The 18,299-nt window shown below is 40.0% G+C and overlaps 1 protein-coding gene across 1 annotated transcript in view; it reads right to left on the reverse strand.

Annotated features, from left to right (window-relative positions):
- Nucleotides 1-17,958, reverse strand: part of afg2a (AFG2 AAA ATPase homolog A) — a 114,846-nt gene extending 96,888 nt beyond the window's left edge. The window contains exons 1-10 of the mRNA XM_072395193.1: nucleotides 17,696-17,958; nucleotides 16,630-16,754; nucleotides 16,381-16,538; nucleotides 14,813-14,871; nucleotides 13,865-14,515; nucleotides 13,638-13,767; nucleotides 13,483-13,539; nucleotides 13,199-13,322; nucleotides 10,092-10,193; nucleotides 9,732-9,885 (exon numbers count right to left, since the gene is read on the reverse strand). Coding sequence (XP_072251294.1) covers nucleotides 9,732-9,885; nucleotides 10,092-10,193; nucleotides 13,199-13,322; nucleotides 13,483-13,539; nucleotides 13,638-13,767; nucleotides 13,865-14,515; nucleotides 14,813-14,871; nucleotides 16,381-16,538; nucleotides 16,630-16,754; nucleotides 17,696-17,864 — 1,729 coding nt within the window. The 5' untranslated portion in view covers nucleotides 17,865-17,958. The remainder of the gene's footprint in view (nucleotides 1-9,731; nucleotides 9,886-10,091; nucleotides 10,194-13,198; nucleotides 13,323-13,482; nucleotides 13,540-13,637; nucleotides 13,768-13,864; nucleotides 14,516-14,812; nucleotides 14,872-16,380; nucleotides 16,539-16,629; nucleotides 16,755-17,695) is intronic.
- Nucleotides 17,959-18,299: the final 341 nt, after the last annotated feature.

Consider the following 18,299-nt stretch of genomic DNA (forward strand, 5'->3'; position numbering starts at 1 on the left):
ACAAACTGGCCCCCTCTACAAAGGAATCAAACAACTCAGAAAAATAAATAAATCATAATTTACAAGTCAAGATTGAATAAGGCTGCAGGAATGTTCAAACAAACAATGCATGCTTGCTGGCTTTGACGGAGCTAACATTAAAGCAGAACCATGAACACTCGCCCTCCCTCTCTGCTGTGCTTCAGCTTTGCCTCCAAAGCCCCACCTTAAATAGGGGGTGGCCATGTACACACAAACTAATAACCGCTCCAGCTGTAGCAGTGGGAATGATTAGCCTCTTTTCCCACAGTGATTGTGGTGTATTGGCCCAAAAACGACATCACTGTGAAGCCTCTGTTTTCTCATTTATAATGACCAAACGCTGTGATTGAGAAAACGTTGAAAAGGATCTTTGTGTTTATGTGCCATAACAGATTATGCTCATGCACACCAGAAACCTGAAAAACCTTGGAGCCACTTCAAAGGGGCGCCCGTGACCAGGAGAAACGAAGCTTTACATCCTACGATTCAGAGAAAACAAAGATAAAATCAGACCTGAACCAAGTAGTTCTGGAGATTTATTACCGCCCACTTACCCTAATCAAGTCCATGGTGGAAGATTACAATTCAAATCACTTGATTTAGACTAAACTTTAAAGTTTCAAGTATCATTTTAATGAGTTGCATTGACTTAATAATGCTGGTAATGGTTGCTGGCTTATGTTCCAGGCTACTGTGTGCATCTAATTTAAGTCATGTTTAGCAGTGTTATTTAGCTAAGCAACTCTTTAGTTTGAATATTAGTCAGAAGCACTTATAGTGTTTCTTCAGAAAGAGCTTTTTACTTTAAAAACAAAACCTATGATTAGCTTTTTTTTTGTGAAAATGTTGGCTACACTACATATTTATTGACTTCATAGATGCAATTATAATAATTTTGTTGGTCAAATAAACTTGTAATCAAATTGTCAATTTGACTAAAATCTACAATCTTTGGACTGAGAGCAGTTCTGTGAGAGGGGGAAAAGTGCTGGTTATGTCATTTCAGCTCAGTTCATGGGTCATTATCCCTACCATTTCATCTGCCTTTAAGGGAAACAGAAGAATTTGACAGGGAAGCGATAAAAGCCTGTGACCAGTCCAGCCAAGGATCTGACAACAAGGCAGCTGCAGGTGAAGGATGTCATGAGGTGATCTGTTTTGCTGATGGACAACATCAAAACAGCTAAGAAAAGGCCACATGTTTGTGACTGTGATCATAACTTTGTTGTGGTGGCATAATTATTTTGTTGTAATGCAAAACAAAGTGAGAGCTGAACTGCAAAACAACGATTATCTTGTTAAAATGTAATATTTTGTTGGAAAAACATTGAGTCCCGGCATCCATGTGGTTGTTATTTCATATGTATCACCTGCCAAAACATTGTTGCAGACCAGACCAGTCACCATGTAAACAGTACTCCCCCCGCCAACAGTCAACCCCCAGCAGAAGATCCCTGATGTCCAAACTCCCTAAATCCAAATATGACACAGGCTTAGGTTTTACGCCACCTTGGGAGAGCAGTCACATCCTTGTTTCCATTCATGTACTGTTCTGGAAAACTTTTAGTTTCACTCACCCCTCCAACTGAAATGCTCATATGGGTCATGTGTTTATGTGCATCAATACTGCTTATAACGGGGTCCTGAAAAGCAACACCCCTGCACGCGGCAGAAGGGAAATACAACTCATATGAGTGTTTCCACATAAGAACAAAAGTCTGCAGTTTAAGAAGCCAAACCCTGAACAAACTTTATGTTATGTGAACAAACTGGCACGCTTTGGGGAGCAGGATAGTCTCAGTTAGGAACCAAGTCGTGTTGGTTGTTTGGAATGCTTTATAACAGTAATGCAGTGTGTCAGATAACTCAACGGAGACACACCGTGTCACTCTAAAAGCTGACAAAAAGCCCTCCGAGGCATCACGAGGACTGTCATGAGGCCACGAGGCAGGTGATTTTTTTTAAAGTCGTGGCTGGTTGATTAAATCCTAAAAGCCTAAAACATCACTTGATTTGTTCATAGTTTGTGGGTTTGATTAAATGTCTTAAATCAAACACATTTTGTCTGCATACAGACTTTCAGGTCTATTTTTTTAAATAGTTGTAAACTTAAAAACTTATAACTGTGGTTATCAAATGTAAAATAACTGAAAATTCACTCAAAAAAATGGATTCGTGCAAGAGTTTATTATGAAAGTTAGAATTAAGTATATTTTCTAATAAATGGGTTAATGGCATAAATTGAGTTTTTCTTTAGAAGTTGACATGCATGAAATAAACTAAAGAAACTGTTGCATCTATCTTAGTGTAAATATCATTTGCCTAAGAGCAGCTCCTCCGTTTTTCAGGTCCTTCAACTGCAGGTAAAATCAGTGCAATGCTCTCAATTTTCAGTTAAGAAGAAAAAATAGTTAAGTTAATAGTTCTGGTGCATTTATAAGAGGGGAATCTCACATTTTCCAAAAGATGCCCTATCTGCACATTTCAACAAGCAATAATCGGGACTAAGCCCGAACACCCCTGAGTCAGAGCCGCAGCTCCCCAGTGACGCTGCCCCTCAGTGAATTGTGACATACTTTGGGCATTACACTATCACAAAACCACAGGAACATTTTCATTACTCACTGAGGCTTCCGGAACAGTCTTTGCACCTGTATTTAAAACAGCCAACATCTGTTCCCGGAGCTGAAACACAGCAATAACGTGTGCTCTTCAAGTGGGCGCACACAAAGATGCAGAGATGACAAATACACGTGCTCGCACACTGTAAACATGAGGAAAACGTGTGCAGGCGTTAACACACATGTAGACACACACAGTGCTCTCTGTCCGTCTCTCACACACACACACAGCAGCTGTCACTGGGTAAAGGTAAGTGCAGGGGTTAAGGAGTACAAGCAGCACATTTCCGGATTTTATAAACAGAGGCCTCAAATAAACTTCACATGCTGATCCGACTGATATTTATGTGGCCTGTCCTGAAATTCCTGCAGTGTCTTTAAAAGGACAAACGAGTTGGAAAAAGCTCTTTATAAGGCAAGGCTGCTGCTGTAAACATCAGCCAGCATTTAGCACTGTTTGGCCCATTTAGTCTTCTGCTTCAGAATTTATGTCAAACACACAAAACTCCGCTCATTTTTGCCGCCGTTTTTCCTCCTGGTTTCTACACAGTGGAGTAATCTCTAGTAGTCATTTCCTGTGCCTGCCAGCCAAGAAGATCAATAGTTTTGGTTAAAAACCCCCAAGACCTAAATATTTAGGTTAAGGGGATTTTCACTAAGCTTTTCAGTCAAATCACTGCTGATTATTTCATTTCAGCCATCTAATCTGAGGTGCAGACGTGGATGCTAGATATTGAGCCTAATGTTTGTGGTCAAATAACCAGCTAACCAACAAGCCTTCAGCTGACACAGCGCAAAGTTTCATGTTTGATACTCCACATAATCAATTTTACTGGCCCTTTTTGTTCCACTGGGCTTCCCCTGTTTAGAGAGGCTTGTAAACACTGTGTCCGGATGTGGCATAAACCAAACAAGAGCACGCACACCCCAATAAATGTGCACACTCACACACACAATTTGCACTGTTTAGACTGTGGAAATGAGTCATCTGCTAGCACCGGGATCGGTTGAAAGCCAGCAGGACGACAAAGAGACGCCCAGAGTCTGCGAGGCTCCACGAGACCACATGACAGTCTCCAACACCTAAAGGGCTTTATTACGAAATGCTGCTTTGTGTCATTTCAAACAGGGTCAATTTAAAATTTAGGGAAATAAGATCAGCAGAAATCCAAGCCACAAAATCCAGCAGAAGCATATAAGATGAAGCCTTTGTCATAGATCTTGTAAAAACTAAATATAAATGCAACACCTGAGGTTGGCCGTCCTTTCTAAATCTACACGACATTTTTATTTGTAATTTCTTCCTTCTGTACTCCTACAGATACTATAAACATCTTCACAAATACATTCCAAAGTTCTACAAGCTGCAGCTTTGTCTTTCTAAGATGTTATTTGATCAAAATGCACATCAGTGGAGTAAATTACGGGGACATCACAAACAGTCATCGGTGTAGTATAAACATTGCTTCTCCTCAAGACTCTGGCAATTTCCTCCCCTTTTTGTTCCCAATTAATCACCGATTTTCATTGTTCTCTATTAGAGCTATTAGATTTTATGTGCACTTTTATCTAGTCAGAGTTATCCAGTGCTTCGGGAGGACTTGCTTGATTTCTTCTGATTTACTGCAACAAAAAAAGGATACATTAAATATAATATAAATATATATCATATTTGAATGAATAATGCAAGCAACCAACCAAAATGTTGGGCCTTTAGCATTTTTATTCTCTATCTTCTTGTTTCTTGAACCACCTCTTTGCCCCTTTTTTAAGCTGTTTACACACATTTAAGTCATCGTTATATAATGGATAAAGGATTACAGCGCACACTCTCAGCTCATTCATTGTGGAGGAAATGTTCAGGAATTACAGCTCCTCCTCTACTGGCCAGCTCGTTTCCAGGCCTTCTTGCAGCCATCTTCAGTTCTCAATGAATCGGGGTCGTTCTCGTGTTAGTTTAGCCTTGAGCTCCATTGGTGAGTATGTCTCTACCTTAAAAGTCTGTTTTCTGGTTTTGCATGCAGTATGCTTTGGGTCGTTGTCCATCTGAATTGTGAAGCTCTGTCTCTCAACTTTGCTGTATCTCTACACTCTACAGAATTCATGAGGCTGCTTCTGTGTTATTATCAGAAGAAATAATGAGCCCCTGCCTCTGATAGCCAGGCGTACCCATACCACTCCACTGCCTTCTTGCTTCACAGATGATCCAAATTCTTCAAAACCTTTGTTCTTCCTGTCATTCTGATACAGGTTGATCTCAGTTCCACCGGTCTAAACAATGCTACCCCACATTTGGTCTGGTTTCCATTATGTTTCTCTTTGGCAAAGTCTAATCTAGCTTTTCTATCATTGAGGCATATGAATCATGCACAATCCAAACGCTAGAAATTGTCCAAACATTTATAGAACTAACTGTACACTGTTACACGAATATCATGTGTATAAAAGGGGTATTGTATATATTTTACATTACATCAAACTTACTCCTCTTTAAATAGTATTTCAATTACACTCAGCCCAAACATGGAGCCACAGAGCTGAAAGTTTGCAGCTAACAGGCAATAAAATGAGGGATTTCTATAATGACTGTATCTCTGTCAACCTGTCCTATAACAGTGAGCGTAGTAATACAACTCTGACAGAAAGCCAAGTCAGAATGACATGATGAGGTGCTACATCAGATACAACAGAAACGCTGTCAGAAAAATGTTTATAAATAGGAGTTACTGGCATCCAGGCTGTACATTTTTCTGCTGTGACTAACACAGTCCAGAAGATCATCTTAATGTGTACATAAATCTGTCAACTCGCATGAAACTACGATGAAAGCCGTGTCCTTCTTCAGGCATAGTAACTCAGAGAAAAAGAACTTAAAGAAGAAGAGTGTTTGACTGAGGGAAAGCATCCTCAAGTGAAAACAGGGAGAAGTGGGTAATGTAGAGCGAGTTTTTCACCAATAAACTTCTACAATCACAGAGTGGAAGTAAAAGTTTAAATATGTGGAAAAATATCCTTAAATGTAACCCAAAGATTGCATCGATTCAACCAGTCTTACTTTGACATTATGAAACCATCCGCAATGGCAAGCAGTTGAGCTCGACTGTTAATCTCCACAGCAATATGTTGTTTGACCACTAGAGGTCCTCGTTTAGGGCCAAAGGGAAGGAAAGAAGACTTTGTCCTGCAGCTATGAGAAGTCACACAATGCTTCAGTGTAATTATGTGCTTTATTAAAAGTGGTGGGTTGTGAGATTCTTGAACAGTAATTCAGTTTTTACTCAACTTTTCCTGCTTGTTCCACAGCAAACCCTATTTTTTTTATAGCAGAAGCACCTCCATTAATCTTCATCAAACCAACAAAAAATAACTTGAACTTCATGTTCTATTGTAAAATAGAGCTGCAGTTTCCAAGTCATAAACTGTACTCGTAAAACTAATGACAACACTGTAGGACAAACATTTGTGCTGGACTTTTCTATATAAACTTTCCAGCTTTTTCTTTTATAAATCATCAAATAAGGACGATGATTATAAAAAAAAAGAATTTTTAGGTTTTACTCATTTTTGCTTCTGCATATTTTCATCTGAGGTTTCTAAAACAGAATCTGAGGCAACACGTGATGCTGAGGTGTTGTAGGGCGTTATGCTCAGCTTGTGGTCACCATTCTCAACCTCACAAATGATGGTAAATGTCAAATCTGACATCAGAATGTCTGCTTCGGGGTGTTATTTCACTTTGCCGTGTACCTCCTGGTTGTTGCAATTTGTCACACACTGCATGAGTGGCAGGTTTTGGAAATGGAAGAGTTGAGGGCAGCAGCTGGTCCGTCTCTGCAGACATCTATACGAGCCATTAAAACCCAGAAGGCTACAATTATTGGAGATTTTAGGAAACAAACAAACAGCAGTTATGTTTGTGTATGCATAACACAGTTCCTATACAACTTCTTCTACTGCTATTCCGGTGGTGTAGCGGTGTCATTCCCCCCCGCCCCCATAAACGTTTAGTTTATGGTCTTCATCAGAAAGGATGACTTTAACTATGGCAGTGAATGTTTATTAACAGCAGTAAGATAAAAACAATGGAGCCTTCTTAATTCTCAGATGCATTTGTGTTTTCTTTTCCCTCCAGGTTTAAAAACCCTTCTTACATTCAAGGATCACTGTGTGCAACCTGGATTCCCTCAGTCAGTGCACACAATGTACAGCACAGATTTTCTTAATTAGTTGAGGCTTAAAAGGGATTTGATGCGGCCTCTATTAAGCAGACTAATATGTCTGGTATGAGTGTGCTCTTGCATTACGATATGTTTTAAACTGGGCGATCCATGATCAACTACAATTAAGTGCTGATTATACAACACATCTGTCGTCAAGAAGTTGTTCCTAGGGCTCAGTGCAGCTCAGACTGGACAAACAAAAACTTCCCTAATGACATCAACATTTCCATCCATTCTTATGCACACACAAACATGCACACAAAGAACAAACACGCACACAATTCGCTGGCCTTGTCATCCTTCCCTAGGACGTTCCTCAGATACGAACAACTGAACTCAATAGTCTTTTTCTGTGATCTATAAGTAGGCTGGTATTGTGTTAAAGGCAGGATGTGAAACCCAAGCCTAAACGTGCTTCTTGCATGCATCAAATTTAGAAGCCACAAGTGTGTATGCGGGCATGCTTTTCTGCAGCTGTGCAATGTGGGGATCTTTCGCGTGACCCGAGTATGTTGCAGTCACCGTGATATGTCCCCTCATTTCTATTTTTCAGGAAGCGGTGCGACGGAGCGTATGCTTCCCCTGCAGCTCATTGTTACCTGAGCAGCAGAAGGAAACAACTGCAGCTCCGACTTGATGTGTTTTTCTGCCTCTTTGGCTTTTGTTCTTTTTAGTGAAAGCAAAAAGGAAAAAACAGTTAACGTGTGTGCGAGTGTGTTTTGTTTGATTGTACGTGTCTATTTATGTGTATCCAGGCAATGTTTGGTGGCAATGGTATGGAACTTAGGTGGGCAGGGATCTTCAATTAAACTTTAAAGTTACAGACCATAAAATGATAAGAAGATATAAGGGGAAACAGCATCTATAAACCACCACATAAGGCAGAATAAGAAGTGGACTGTTCAGCGGGTGATATGGAAGAAACTGAAGGAATTTGAGGAAATGAAGATCATATGTATCACTTATTGCAAGAATTGGCAACATCTTGAGAATCAACCTCATCAAAGAAGAGAAAACATAAAGAAGTGAAGTGAATGTGGCGCTGACAAAGGCACCAAACAACATCTGTGTGGCTTTTCCTAGATGGAAATCACTGATTAGGAACAAAGGTCTTTGAAGTGAAGCCCAAGTAGCTTGTTGTCCTCGACACAAGTAATTTAGCTAACTGATGAAGATAAAATTTGTTCGAGATAATCAGTGGACATCATTTGAAAGACACACTATTCTGAGACTAAAACAAGACTTTACAAAGGTTCACAGATCCAGTGTGCTGGTTCTTGGGATGTGCAGAGGCCTCCGAAACAGGGTGCACTCAGACAATGTGTAAAAACCTGTGGAATAATGGGTTCCTACCAGCTTGTAATCAAAATCTTTTTCACGCCTTAAACAGTTAATTTGCACCTTTCATCCTGCTGATTGTCCAGTTCAGCTGTTGCAGAAGCGTTTTCCTACTCTGAAAGAGGTCTAACAGTTAATATAATTTTCTGTGTCAGTTAAAACATTCAAATTTATGTGATTTGCAGCTGGAAAATATGCAAAGAAATGTGATAGGGTCAGAATATATGTGACACACAAAGCATGCCAGCAGTCTGTCATATAAAACCAAGCAGTTGTGACTGAATTTGCATAAAAGTTTCCTTCATTTGCATTTAATCTCAAGCAGCCAACAGAAAGCAATAAAGTCAGAACAAATCCTTCAGAGCTTTCTGAGTCAGCTCTCCTGTGGAATACTTGCAAGCCTCGTTTTTCTCTAAGTGATTTTGGTTTGGAGATTTTTGAGGAAACAAGCAGTCAAGCAGGGTTGGGGAGGTTGTTGTCTCCCCCAGGGGCGTGAGGAGGTTTCTCAGAAAACACTGCCAGTCACGTCTGGTCCTTTGTGGACAGTAAATCACGCTCTTTGCCGGAGTGCTTCCGCACAGCAGCCCCAGCTCCCTCCTCAGCTGGAAAGGCAATATGCCACGTACTCGAGGCAGTTGGACCACCCAGGAGGCGTACGGGGTCGCACACAGAAACACATCCCCAGAAAAACAAATAAGCATGTGCTCGCACAATCACATACATCCCCACAATCGAGCACATGCACAGCGCGTGCACACATGTGCAAGCCTCTGTGCTTGTCCTCGGGGTGTGAGGTGGGATGGTTTGCGGCATAAGGGCCGAGGGGGCACATGAATTTCACAACAAGTGGGGGTTTCAGTGGTTTCTCTTACTGGGATCCGAATACCACAGAAAGTTCCAACTTCCTTTATGGAAAAAATAAATAAATTAAATCAAAGGCAGGCTGACCCCTGTGTTCAAATGGTTGTCGGGCATGTCGGGCGTGCCAAGAAAACATCTCAAAAACTTGTTGAAAATCTAATATAAGATAAATAATTCCGACAGAATGGTGGTTTGGGCGAAGCTATTCAGGCAGAACAAAAAGGGAAAACAATAGGAAGTCTAAAATGTACAGAATACTTAAAAACACCCCGTCATCCGTATTTATCTGTGGTTTGGATGCCTGAACCCTCCAAGACAAACCAAACTGCTGAAAGACGGGTTAGTGAGTTCTGATGTTTTAATTTCATGAAGTGCAAAGAGGAATTCAATCAATATTAAACAACTGCATATGTTATTGCTTCTGATGCCATTTTCCTAACAATTAGGGCAAATGTGAATGATCCCATTTAAAGCAACTCTTAAGTATCCAGAAATCTCAGTTGTAACATTTTGTCTTGATGGGGGGAAGCTTCTTTGTACAGGACACATTAAATCCTGACCCTTGAAAGCACAAGGTTCCCACACTCACAATCCAAACCAGTTCGGGATGCCAGCAGCCCCTTTTATATATTCCAGAGTATTTCTTTTATTTGTGGCAACATTAACTTGCCTGCTTCTTTGCAAACAGCTGCGAGATCTGCTCCCACGTATCCGTGAGCGGCGTCTGCCAGCTGCGTCAGCTCCTCTGAGGTGGCGCTGCACGGTACCGAGCTCAACTGCTTCTGCAAAATATCTGCCCGCTCTGCGCTTCCAGGGACTCCCACCTGCCACCGTGAAACAAACAGCATACGGCAGAGACAAAAGAACAGAAAATGGTATTCACGCCCAATACAAGGTGCTGTGACATTAATGGAGGAACACTGAGAAACTCTAAGAAGGGAACAAGTGGGAATATTTTCTCTAGTTTGATCACTGCCATCATACAAATAGAAGTTCTCTTTCTTTAAAAACAGTGCCTGGTGGAACACACCTCCAGCTCCTTGTCAAAGCGTCCTGGCCTGCGCAGGGCAGGGTCGAGGGCTTGGGGCCTGTTTGTGGCCCCCAGGACCAACAACTGACCGGAATGACCCTCCTGAAGGGACAAAATGAAAGCAGATCCTGTAATTCAGGTGTGCCACAGTTTATATGTGTCACCATAATGCTTTCAGGTCAGCTTTGAGTGAAAAAAGGTCACATTTTTTAACTGGTTAGGAATTAAAAAAAAAATTTATTCTACATTGAAAATTATCCGAAATGTTTAAAGAGGAAACTGAAACATTGAGCAGGTTAAAATGTGCTCATTTTCATACATTTACAGAAGGAAAAGATTAACAAAGGATAGAGCCTGGCTCAGTCTCATCAACATTACATTAATAAACACAGAAATAAATAAACAAGGTAAGAACCAGATATGGAGAAGCTGCATTCAGCTTCTATGCTCTGCATGTCTGGAGCAAACTGCCAGAAAGCCTCAGATCAGCTGAAACACTCAGTGTATTTAAGTTGATCTATTTTCAGCTGCATTTGAATAAAGCTCCAAATAAGCTTGAGTTTCAAAACGGAATCATATTTTAACTACTGATTTTATCTTTCATATATATATCATTTTATTACATTTCCATTTAATCTTATCTTTATTGTTCTGATTTTATCTATTCTTATTTCTTTATTTTGCTTAAATTTTAAATCCTGCTTTTTATTTCTACTGTTTTAATGTCTCTGTAAAGCACTTTGAGTCACCTTGTCATTGAATTGTGCTTTACAAAATAAACTTGCCTAAAGAAATTCATCCTGAAATAAATTGTTGGTATAAATAGGAATAAATAAATGCCCTGACTGTGTTCAATAATACATTTTATAACTTTTAATTATTCCTGGAGACATTCCTGGAGAGTCTTTGGTTTTCTACGGAGGCCGTAGATTATTATTTTTTTATGCACTGTTATCTCGTGATAACGACTTATTATCTCGTTATCTCGATATAACAAAGATCGTTTTCTCGTGATAACGAATTAATTGTTACCTTACCTGAAGCAGCCGGATAGATAAGAGTTTGTCAGCCTGTCATCTGCTAACCGGCAGCCCCTAAACAAACCCAGTCAAGTAAACAAACCGACGTAAAGCGTCACTTATCGGTAGGTTACAGCTATTTAAATAAAGAGATCATCTTCATATGACATCTTTCTATGACAGCTCTTCCTTATGTTGCAGCCGTTTGTTGCAGCTCTTTTAGGTTGAAATCAATACGAACATTAATTAATAAATTACTGGTAATTCATTATCAGGAGAAAACGATCTTTGTTATCTCGAGATAACGAGATAATAAGTTGTTATCACGAGATAACAGTGCATAAAATAAAAAAATGAAAAATCCACGGCCGTTCTCGGCTTTCGTAGTTTTCAGTGTTTATTGTTTCCATTAAAAAAAAAAAGAATCAACTCTCCTGAAAAATGCAGCTTTTAAAATAAAAACATTTAGTTCTCGAACTCATTTCTATATTTACACTCACTTCACTTAAATATCTCAGGAGTCATTTCAAAGCCATTTCTATACTTCATAAATGTTTAGCTCCTCTATAAATGTGGACATATTGTCAAAAGGCAAAGTTCTATAAATGTTTAAATTGTTCTATGAATGAAACTCATGACCTTATCGACTATGAACACTTTGGACACTGGAATAAAACTAGAAAGCTCAGTGAGTGCTGGCTCAAAGTTTGGGAAAAACAATTGAATTCAGGAGCCTTCTCTACTGCCATTTACAGGTTACACACATTAATGCAATTATTACAAGTTTTCTGAAATAAATCAAATCAAATAGATCATTATCTAATTAAATATTCACAGACTTCCTTAAATATCACACAAAGTAAACATCTATAGTCAGGGTGCTGTTTGGACACTTTCTTTTGCACAGATTTGAGATGTAGATGCTATCTAATGTTCTTTCTTCCTCAAAAGAAAGAGACTGCATGGTTTCTTTATGATGCAATGACTTGAAACAAAGCCATTTTCTTCTTAAGGTATCGGATGTGTTAGGGTCACACAGCTGGACGGAGCATCTCTTATACGAGACATAGAACAACCAGTCGATGCTTCAGTGCTACTCTGAGCAAAAATGGTGTTTTAAATTGATCATTTTTCACGGAAAACTGTCGAAGTTGAGTTTTTCAGACATGTGCACAGATCTTGTGGGTCTGCGCTCACTGGTTTAATCGAGGTTTCATGTGCTAAAGAATTCTCGACCCTGTTCCGATGCTAAACTTGGCGAATCCTGCGTTTCCTGGGGTGGTCTGTCTGCAAGATGAGGTTTTTCTTCTGCCACATTTTAATACTGTGGGGAGAATTCAAACACAAATAAATTACAGTGCAGGCAAGAATGCAGAGGAGCAGGAAGTGCTTCTCCGCATTCCACAAACCATTCGGTAGTGGTGACCCAGGATCCTCTGGTCTGGAAAACAGACAAAGAAGGAGGCGAGCTGGTGTATCTGTGTTATATCACCAGTCCACATGAGGGGCTTTCTCTGCCTGGGGACGCGCAGTTATACTTAAATAAAGTTATGACAAATTGGCAGCTTATGGCAGCCTTTGGTAATTTCTTTCCCAGAATTTCTTTTAGGGATGTGCATCTTTTTTCTCATCAGAACTCAGAAAAGAAACGACACCCCGGAGATCCAAGCCTCAGTGTCTGAAGTGCATCCAGCACTTAGAGATGGTTTCCGCATGACAATATGCATCTCTAATGAGGAACCCTGATGGAGTCGTGTTCCGCTGCAGAAAGCCGTGCTCTTCGGTCATGTGCATTATGAACAAGCAGTTGCAGGTCAGTATAAAGCTGACATTCTTTGAGTTATTGTTCACATCCTTTGTGAGCTGTAAAGCGACAAATGAGAAATCACAGAAGAAACACCCTCATCAATAGGAGAAATTAAACTGGAAGAGATTATAAAGATTGTTGCTTCGTACTTCGAGGACATTGAGTACCAGACAAGTCTGACTGCATTTCCACTTTCCAAGAAAAGGTGATATGAAAAAGGGCCCCCTGGCTACTCAGAGCCCGGTAGAACATACAGCATTGCAGCACACTGTGATACTTACCGACCCAATCCCATCCATCAGAGTCAGAAGAGAGGCAACAACTCGTTTTTCCACCTCGTTCTGAGCCCCATCTCGCTTTGGGCACAAAGCATCCAGCTCATCAATGAAGATTATCGCAGGCTGTCTGTCAAAACACGCACAAGAGGAGAAATGCTAAAAGCTAATGTGTGCTTTGAGGAAGGTGTGCTTCCAGCTCATAAAAGACTGGATTTTAATACATATCTGTGAGCTATGAGAAATGTGTTCATTTTAAGAGCAAAGCCAGCTGGTTTGACAATGTTTACCTTTGAGATGCCTCAGTGAATATTTGCCTCAGCCTCGCTTCTGTTTCACCGTAGAATCTGTGAAGATGTAACACAACTGGGTTCTGATGTGTACGATGGTGAGCAGGGTCATGCTTTCATCAATATGCAAGTAATTCAACACAAAATGACCCTACTTGCTCACGATCTCTGGGCCGTTAATCACCACCATGTGAGCTCCCACCTCATTGGCTATGGCTCGTCCAATCATAGTCTTTCCTGTGCCTGGAGGGCCATATAGAAGGACTCCTCTTGGAGGTGTGATCCCTGTTTCAGACCATTAAAGATTATATTAATCTAATATCTTGTAGGAACAATAAAATAAGACCATGTGAGGACCATTTGGCAGTAAAATGCGACCCACCATAGTTGGAAAACAGCTCAGGGTGTTTCAGAGGAAGCTCGATGGTCTGTCTGATGACGTCCAACTGGCTGCTGAGTCCACCAATCATGCTGTACATGACCTTTGACTTCTGAGCTAATGCATCTGGATCTTTGTGCCCTGCTTTGCTTCTGAAACTGACTTTGGTGGAGCATGTGAGACAATAGAAGGTGTCACTATTCGAAAAACCAGCAGGGGGTGCTGTGTGTTCTCTCTCTGGCTGCTCTGAGTTGAGTGAGCTCTCCAGACTGGAAGCAGTATCCGCCGAGCCAGTGGTGGAGGTATTCTGGGAGTTGGAGGAAGGAGTGTAGGGAGCGGCAGTTGAGGAGAGAGAAATGAGGGGGGCTGGTCGGCGTGGGGTGCTGGCTGCAGGACCGGGCTCTCCAGGTGAGCCTTTGTCAGTGTTATCATCCACAGTGAGAATGCTGAGCTGCAGGGAGAGGTCAGCTGCTGTGGAATCCAAAACAGAGTTCATCAAAGCGGACTCCTCAGTGACAGGGTCTACTCCCGATGGAGCAGCCTGTCGGTGCAGGGTGACTCCGTCCTCCCCTTTCATGGTCTCCACCCGGAGACTGCACGACCGACCAAAATAACTAAGAGACAGGACACTTCCTGGTAGAATGATGTTTCCAACTGGCACAAAGAATACACAATAGTTATTATAGAAATGCAATTAAATCTTAAATTCTGATGTTTATGGATAATTTACAGCATTTATGGCAAAAACAATACATAACATACCAAAGCATCAATATAAGCTTTACACATACAAAAAATAATTAATACAGAACAACTGTTTATTGAGGAAGTTGTTTAAAAGTCGTTTAGGCAAATGAATGTGCACACAAGGAAAAAAGAGGCCTAATATAAAAGAGGTATGGTGTTTTTATTGCAAGTGATGTGATTATAAAGCTGTGAGAAGACACTTACCCAGAGACCTCAAGAAGAAGTTCTTAAATTCATCTGTGTCCAGCGTGTCGTCCTTTGACCTGAATAAAAATTAGGTGTAATTTAGAAACAAAGTTGTTTCTACTCGAGATTAAAGGAATTTAAACTGCAGTTTCACAACATAACCAGCAGATGGCAGCATTTACTTAAACTAGATCATCAAAAAACACCCGTACTCCAGAGGTAGCTTACTTTTTAAGGGTATAAAAGTATTGTTTGCTGTATATTTTGAGTTGATGACATTAAAAACGTCCCCTGTTTGTACTGGGATTTATCTTTAAGCGAGAGGTGTTCATACATGTTTTTTTGTTGAGGGAATAGTTTTTTTTGATGACACTGCTAAGTCAATATGACAAGAAACCTCCAAAAGACAAACTATCTAAATGAGCAGCTCTCTTAAAGAGCTTCAGCAAAAAACTAAACCTTATAACCTGCATTTCTACAGGACTCATTACAGGCCTGTTTGTTAAAGTAAGCTCGACTTTGGTGTCTTGCACACAGTTGAGGTGAAGCAGTAAAATTATAAGTACAGTGGGAAGGTGACAGTAAAGTAAATGCAATTCTGTGGTTTTACATATCAGGGAAAATGAAAATAAAAATCTGGGGAAAGAAAAAGGTCCTCATCAGGTCTTAAAATGAGGTAAATACGATCTCAGATAAGTAGCGAAACATGACATATTACACCATGTCATTATTTAACAAAAACCGAGCCAATGTGCAGAAGCAGTGTGGGAAAACCTGAGAACTCCCCATTATTCAACAGACTGAAACACCTTTAGAAGCAATAACATGGAGTAATTGTTTCCTGGATCACGTTATCAGTCTCTAACATCATTGTTGTGGGGGAATTTCAGAGTTGCTTTGGTTCACTGAGGTGTTTTTATGCACAGCTCTCTTAAGGTCCCACCACAGCATTTCAGTCAGGTGGAGGTCTGGACTTTGATTGGACCATTGCAACATCTTGATTCTTTTCTTTTTCAGATATTCTGTTGCAGATTTGCTGCTGTTTGGGATCATTGACCTGTTGCACGCTCAAGTTTGTCAGACCCATGGCCTCACATTTGACTCCAGAATATTTTGGTATACAGAGGAGTTCATGGTGGACATAATAATCATCAGCCCACCAACTTTAATATCCAACATACCAACTGAGGTTTGTAAAGTCTGACATGTAGCTCTTGGGTTTTTGGCACTTTCTCTGAACATGACCCTGGGGTGAAGATTCGTGATTGGCTTGAATAATTTCCTCTTGTGAATAATCTTTCTCCCCACACCTCATTCTTATGGAATCAGTAATTTGCACAGTTATTCACATGCTGCTTCCATTTTCTGGACTAGTTTTTTGCTTAATAAATAATGACATGGTGTAATATGTCAAGTGTTGTTCATCTGAGGTTGTGTTGACCTGAATTTAAGACGCGGTGATGAACAAATGATTTTTTTTATGATGTTTAGACATGTAAAACCTTACAGTTAAAAGGGGTGTACTCACTTTAAACATAATTGTACATAGACCAATCTGTTAGGCAATGAAAGCCAAATAACTTCACCTATTAGAGAGAATGACCTCTTCAGCCTGAAGAACAGGACCCGTTATCGGCTGCAACGTCACTGCGTCCCCTGATTTGACTCTCAGGTTGTTCTGGGCACATTTCTGAAGGCCAACCTTTCCCCCTGGAAATGAAGCAACAGGCCACCCCAAACACACCTGCAAGACAGAAGGAACAACAGGTGCTTCTTTAAAGGTGTAAAAGTGGACAGGCAGCCAAAAAGTGAAAGAGACGAGATGAGAAAATGACCTCTTGTTGTCCACTTGGAGTCGTCAGCAGGACTGGTCTCCCAATGCAAACACCAGCTGACTTCATGGAATTTAGGCCCATTTGGGCTAAAGTTGATCTGCAACTTCTGGGTGTTTTGTCATCAGCTGTGAGGCAAATATAAGGACAGTCGTTAGACTGATATTTGCTGCAGATGGGGGTATAAAATGTATAAAAAAACAAAAGCCCTTTCTTAGAAAACATTTAAATGCTGGAACTTTGTGTGATGATTTTCAGACGTCTTCAACATCTCTTGATTTGATAACAAATTAATTAAAAATGAAAGGCAAAGTAGTCAGATTTAACAACAAAAGACACTCGAGAGAAACTGTTTCCACGAAATTTCAACATTTCAACAAATTAAAACATTTTAACTGGTGCAGCTCTTGACTTAAAAGGAAGAGTTTAAGTAGGTTAAACCACTGACTAACTAGTTAGTGGATGGACTGGTTTATTGTCTATGCTTCTCCTATTATGTGTTGGCCTTCAGATTTACATCTAAGTTATTACATCTATAACGTAAAAACCAGGATCCCATGATAATATAAAAAAAATAAAAAAACTTTTTCATGATATTCTTTCTCTTCAAAGTGTCCATCAAGCGATATCTGATCATCATGTATATAAACAGGCTCATAATCTTGAATTATCTTTCAAGACAACAAAAACACTGCATTTTAAGACTTAACTGTGAAAAATCCAGGCTTGAAGAGTGCGAATAAACCAAAAACCTCCATCTACTAATAACAGTTCTCTCTTGGCATACTTTTTTAAAAACATAAAATAACCCTAAGAGAAGGAAATGTATCCAAATAGACAGTATAGAAGCGTAGCACCACCTTTGCAGTCATTTATTCTAAATCTACTCTTCCTAAGTAAAGAGGCACAGTTAAAAGCGGAGATGTTATCTGCGGTGCAGCAGCATCCATCAGCATCAGTGAATGAAACGGGGGTAATCCCATTTTCACACTGCAAATAATCTCAGTCACTATACTCCTATATTAAAGCTACAACTGTTAAAGTTTTAGGATTGTGCCCCAAATCTCACCTTTTTCAAGGAAATCGATTACAGTGAATGAGTCGAAATTGGAACTTCTGCAGCTTCCTCCGTCCAGGCCGGACGTCTGCAGGTTTGAGGAATCATTTAAACCCTCTTTCAGTGAATTGTCTCCCTCACTTGCTTTTTTCAATTTGCTTTTATTTTTCTTTGAAGACATTTCGCAGTGAGAAACATCCACGTGAAAGTGCAAACATGTGTAAACATGGAGCGGTGTTGTGTACTTCCTGGTTAAAGTTTAGTCCCGCCTTTTGTTACCGTAAATCTCGGCATTTCGGGCTGAGGATTTGTAGTTTTTGTATGTGAAACATTCCAAATATATTAACAAATTGTATTACACGCCACTAATCGTGGTTGACAAGGATTGATTTTAAGTTAAAGAAAAAAATCAGAACAAGTTAAGGACGAGCAAGAACGCAGCCGAAATTGAAAAAAAAGGCTTGCAAAATCTCATTGAGAAATCAGATTATTTTAGAGTTTCTTAATTATCGACTTATTTGAACTCCAAAATACGTATATTTAGGGAGCATAGATCTCTTTTATAATCAAGCTCTGTGTTCGGCATTAATAAAATATCTTTATTTCGTAGTTTGCA

This window comes from Leuresthes tenuis, unplaced genomic scaffold (genome assembly GCF_036924035.1).
Source record: "Leuresthes tenuis unplaced genomic scaffold, fLeuTen1.0.hap1 SCAF_11, whole genome shotgun sequence".
Classification (NCBI taxonomy): domain Eukaryota; kingdom Metazoa; phylum Chordata; class Actinopteri; order Atheriniformes; family Atherinopsidae; genus Leuresthes; species Leuresthes tenuis.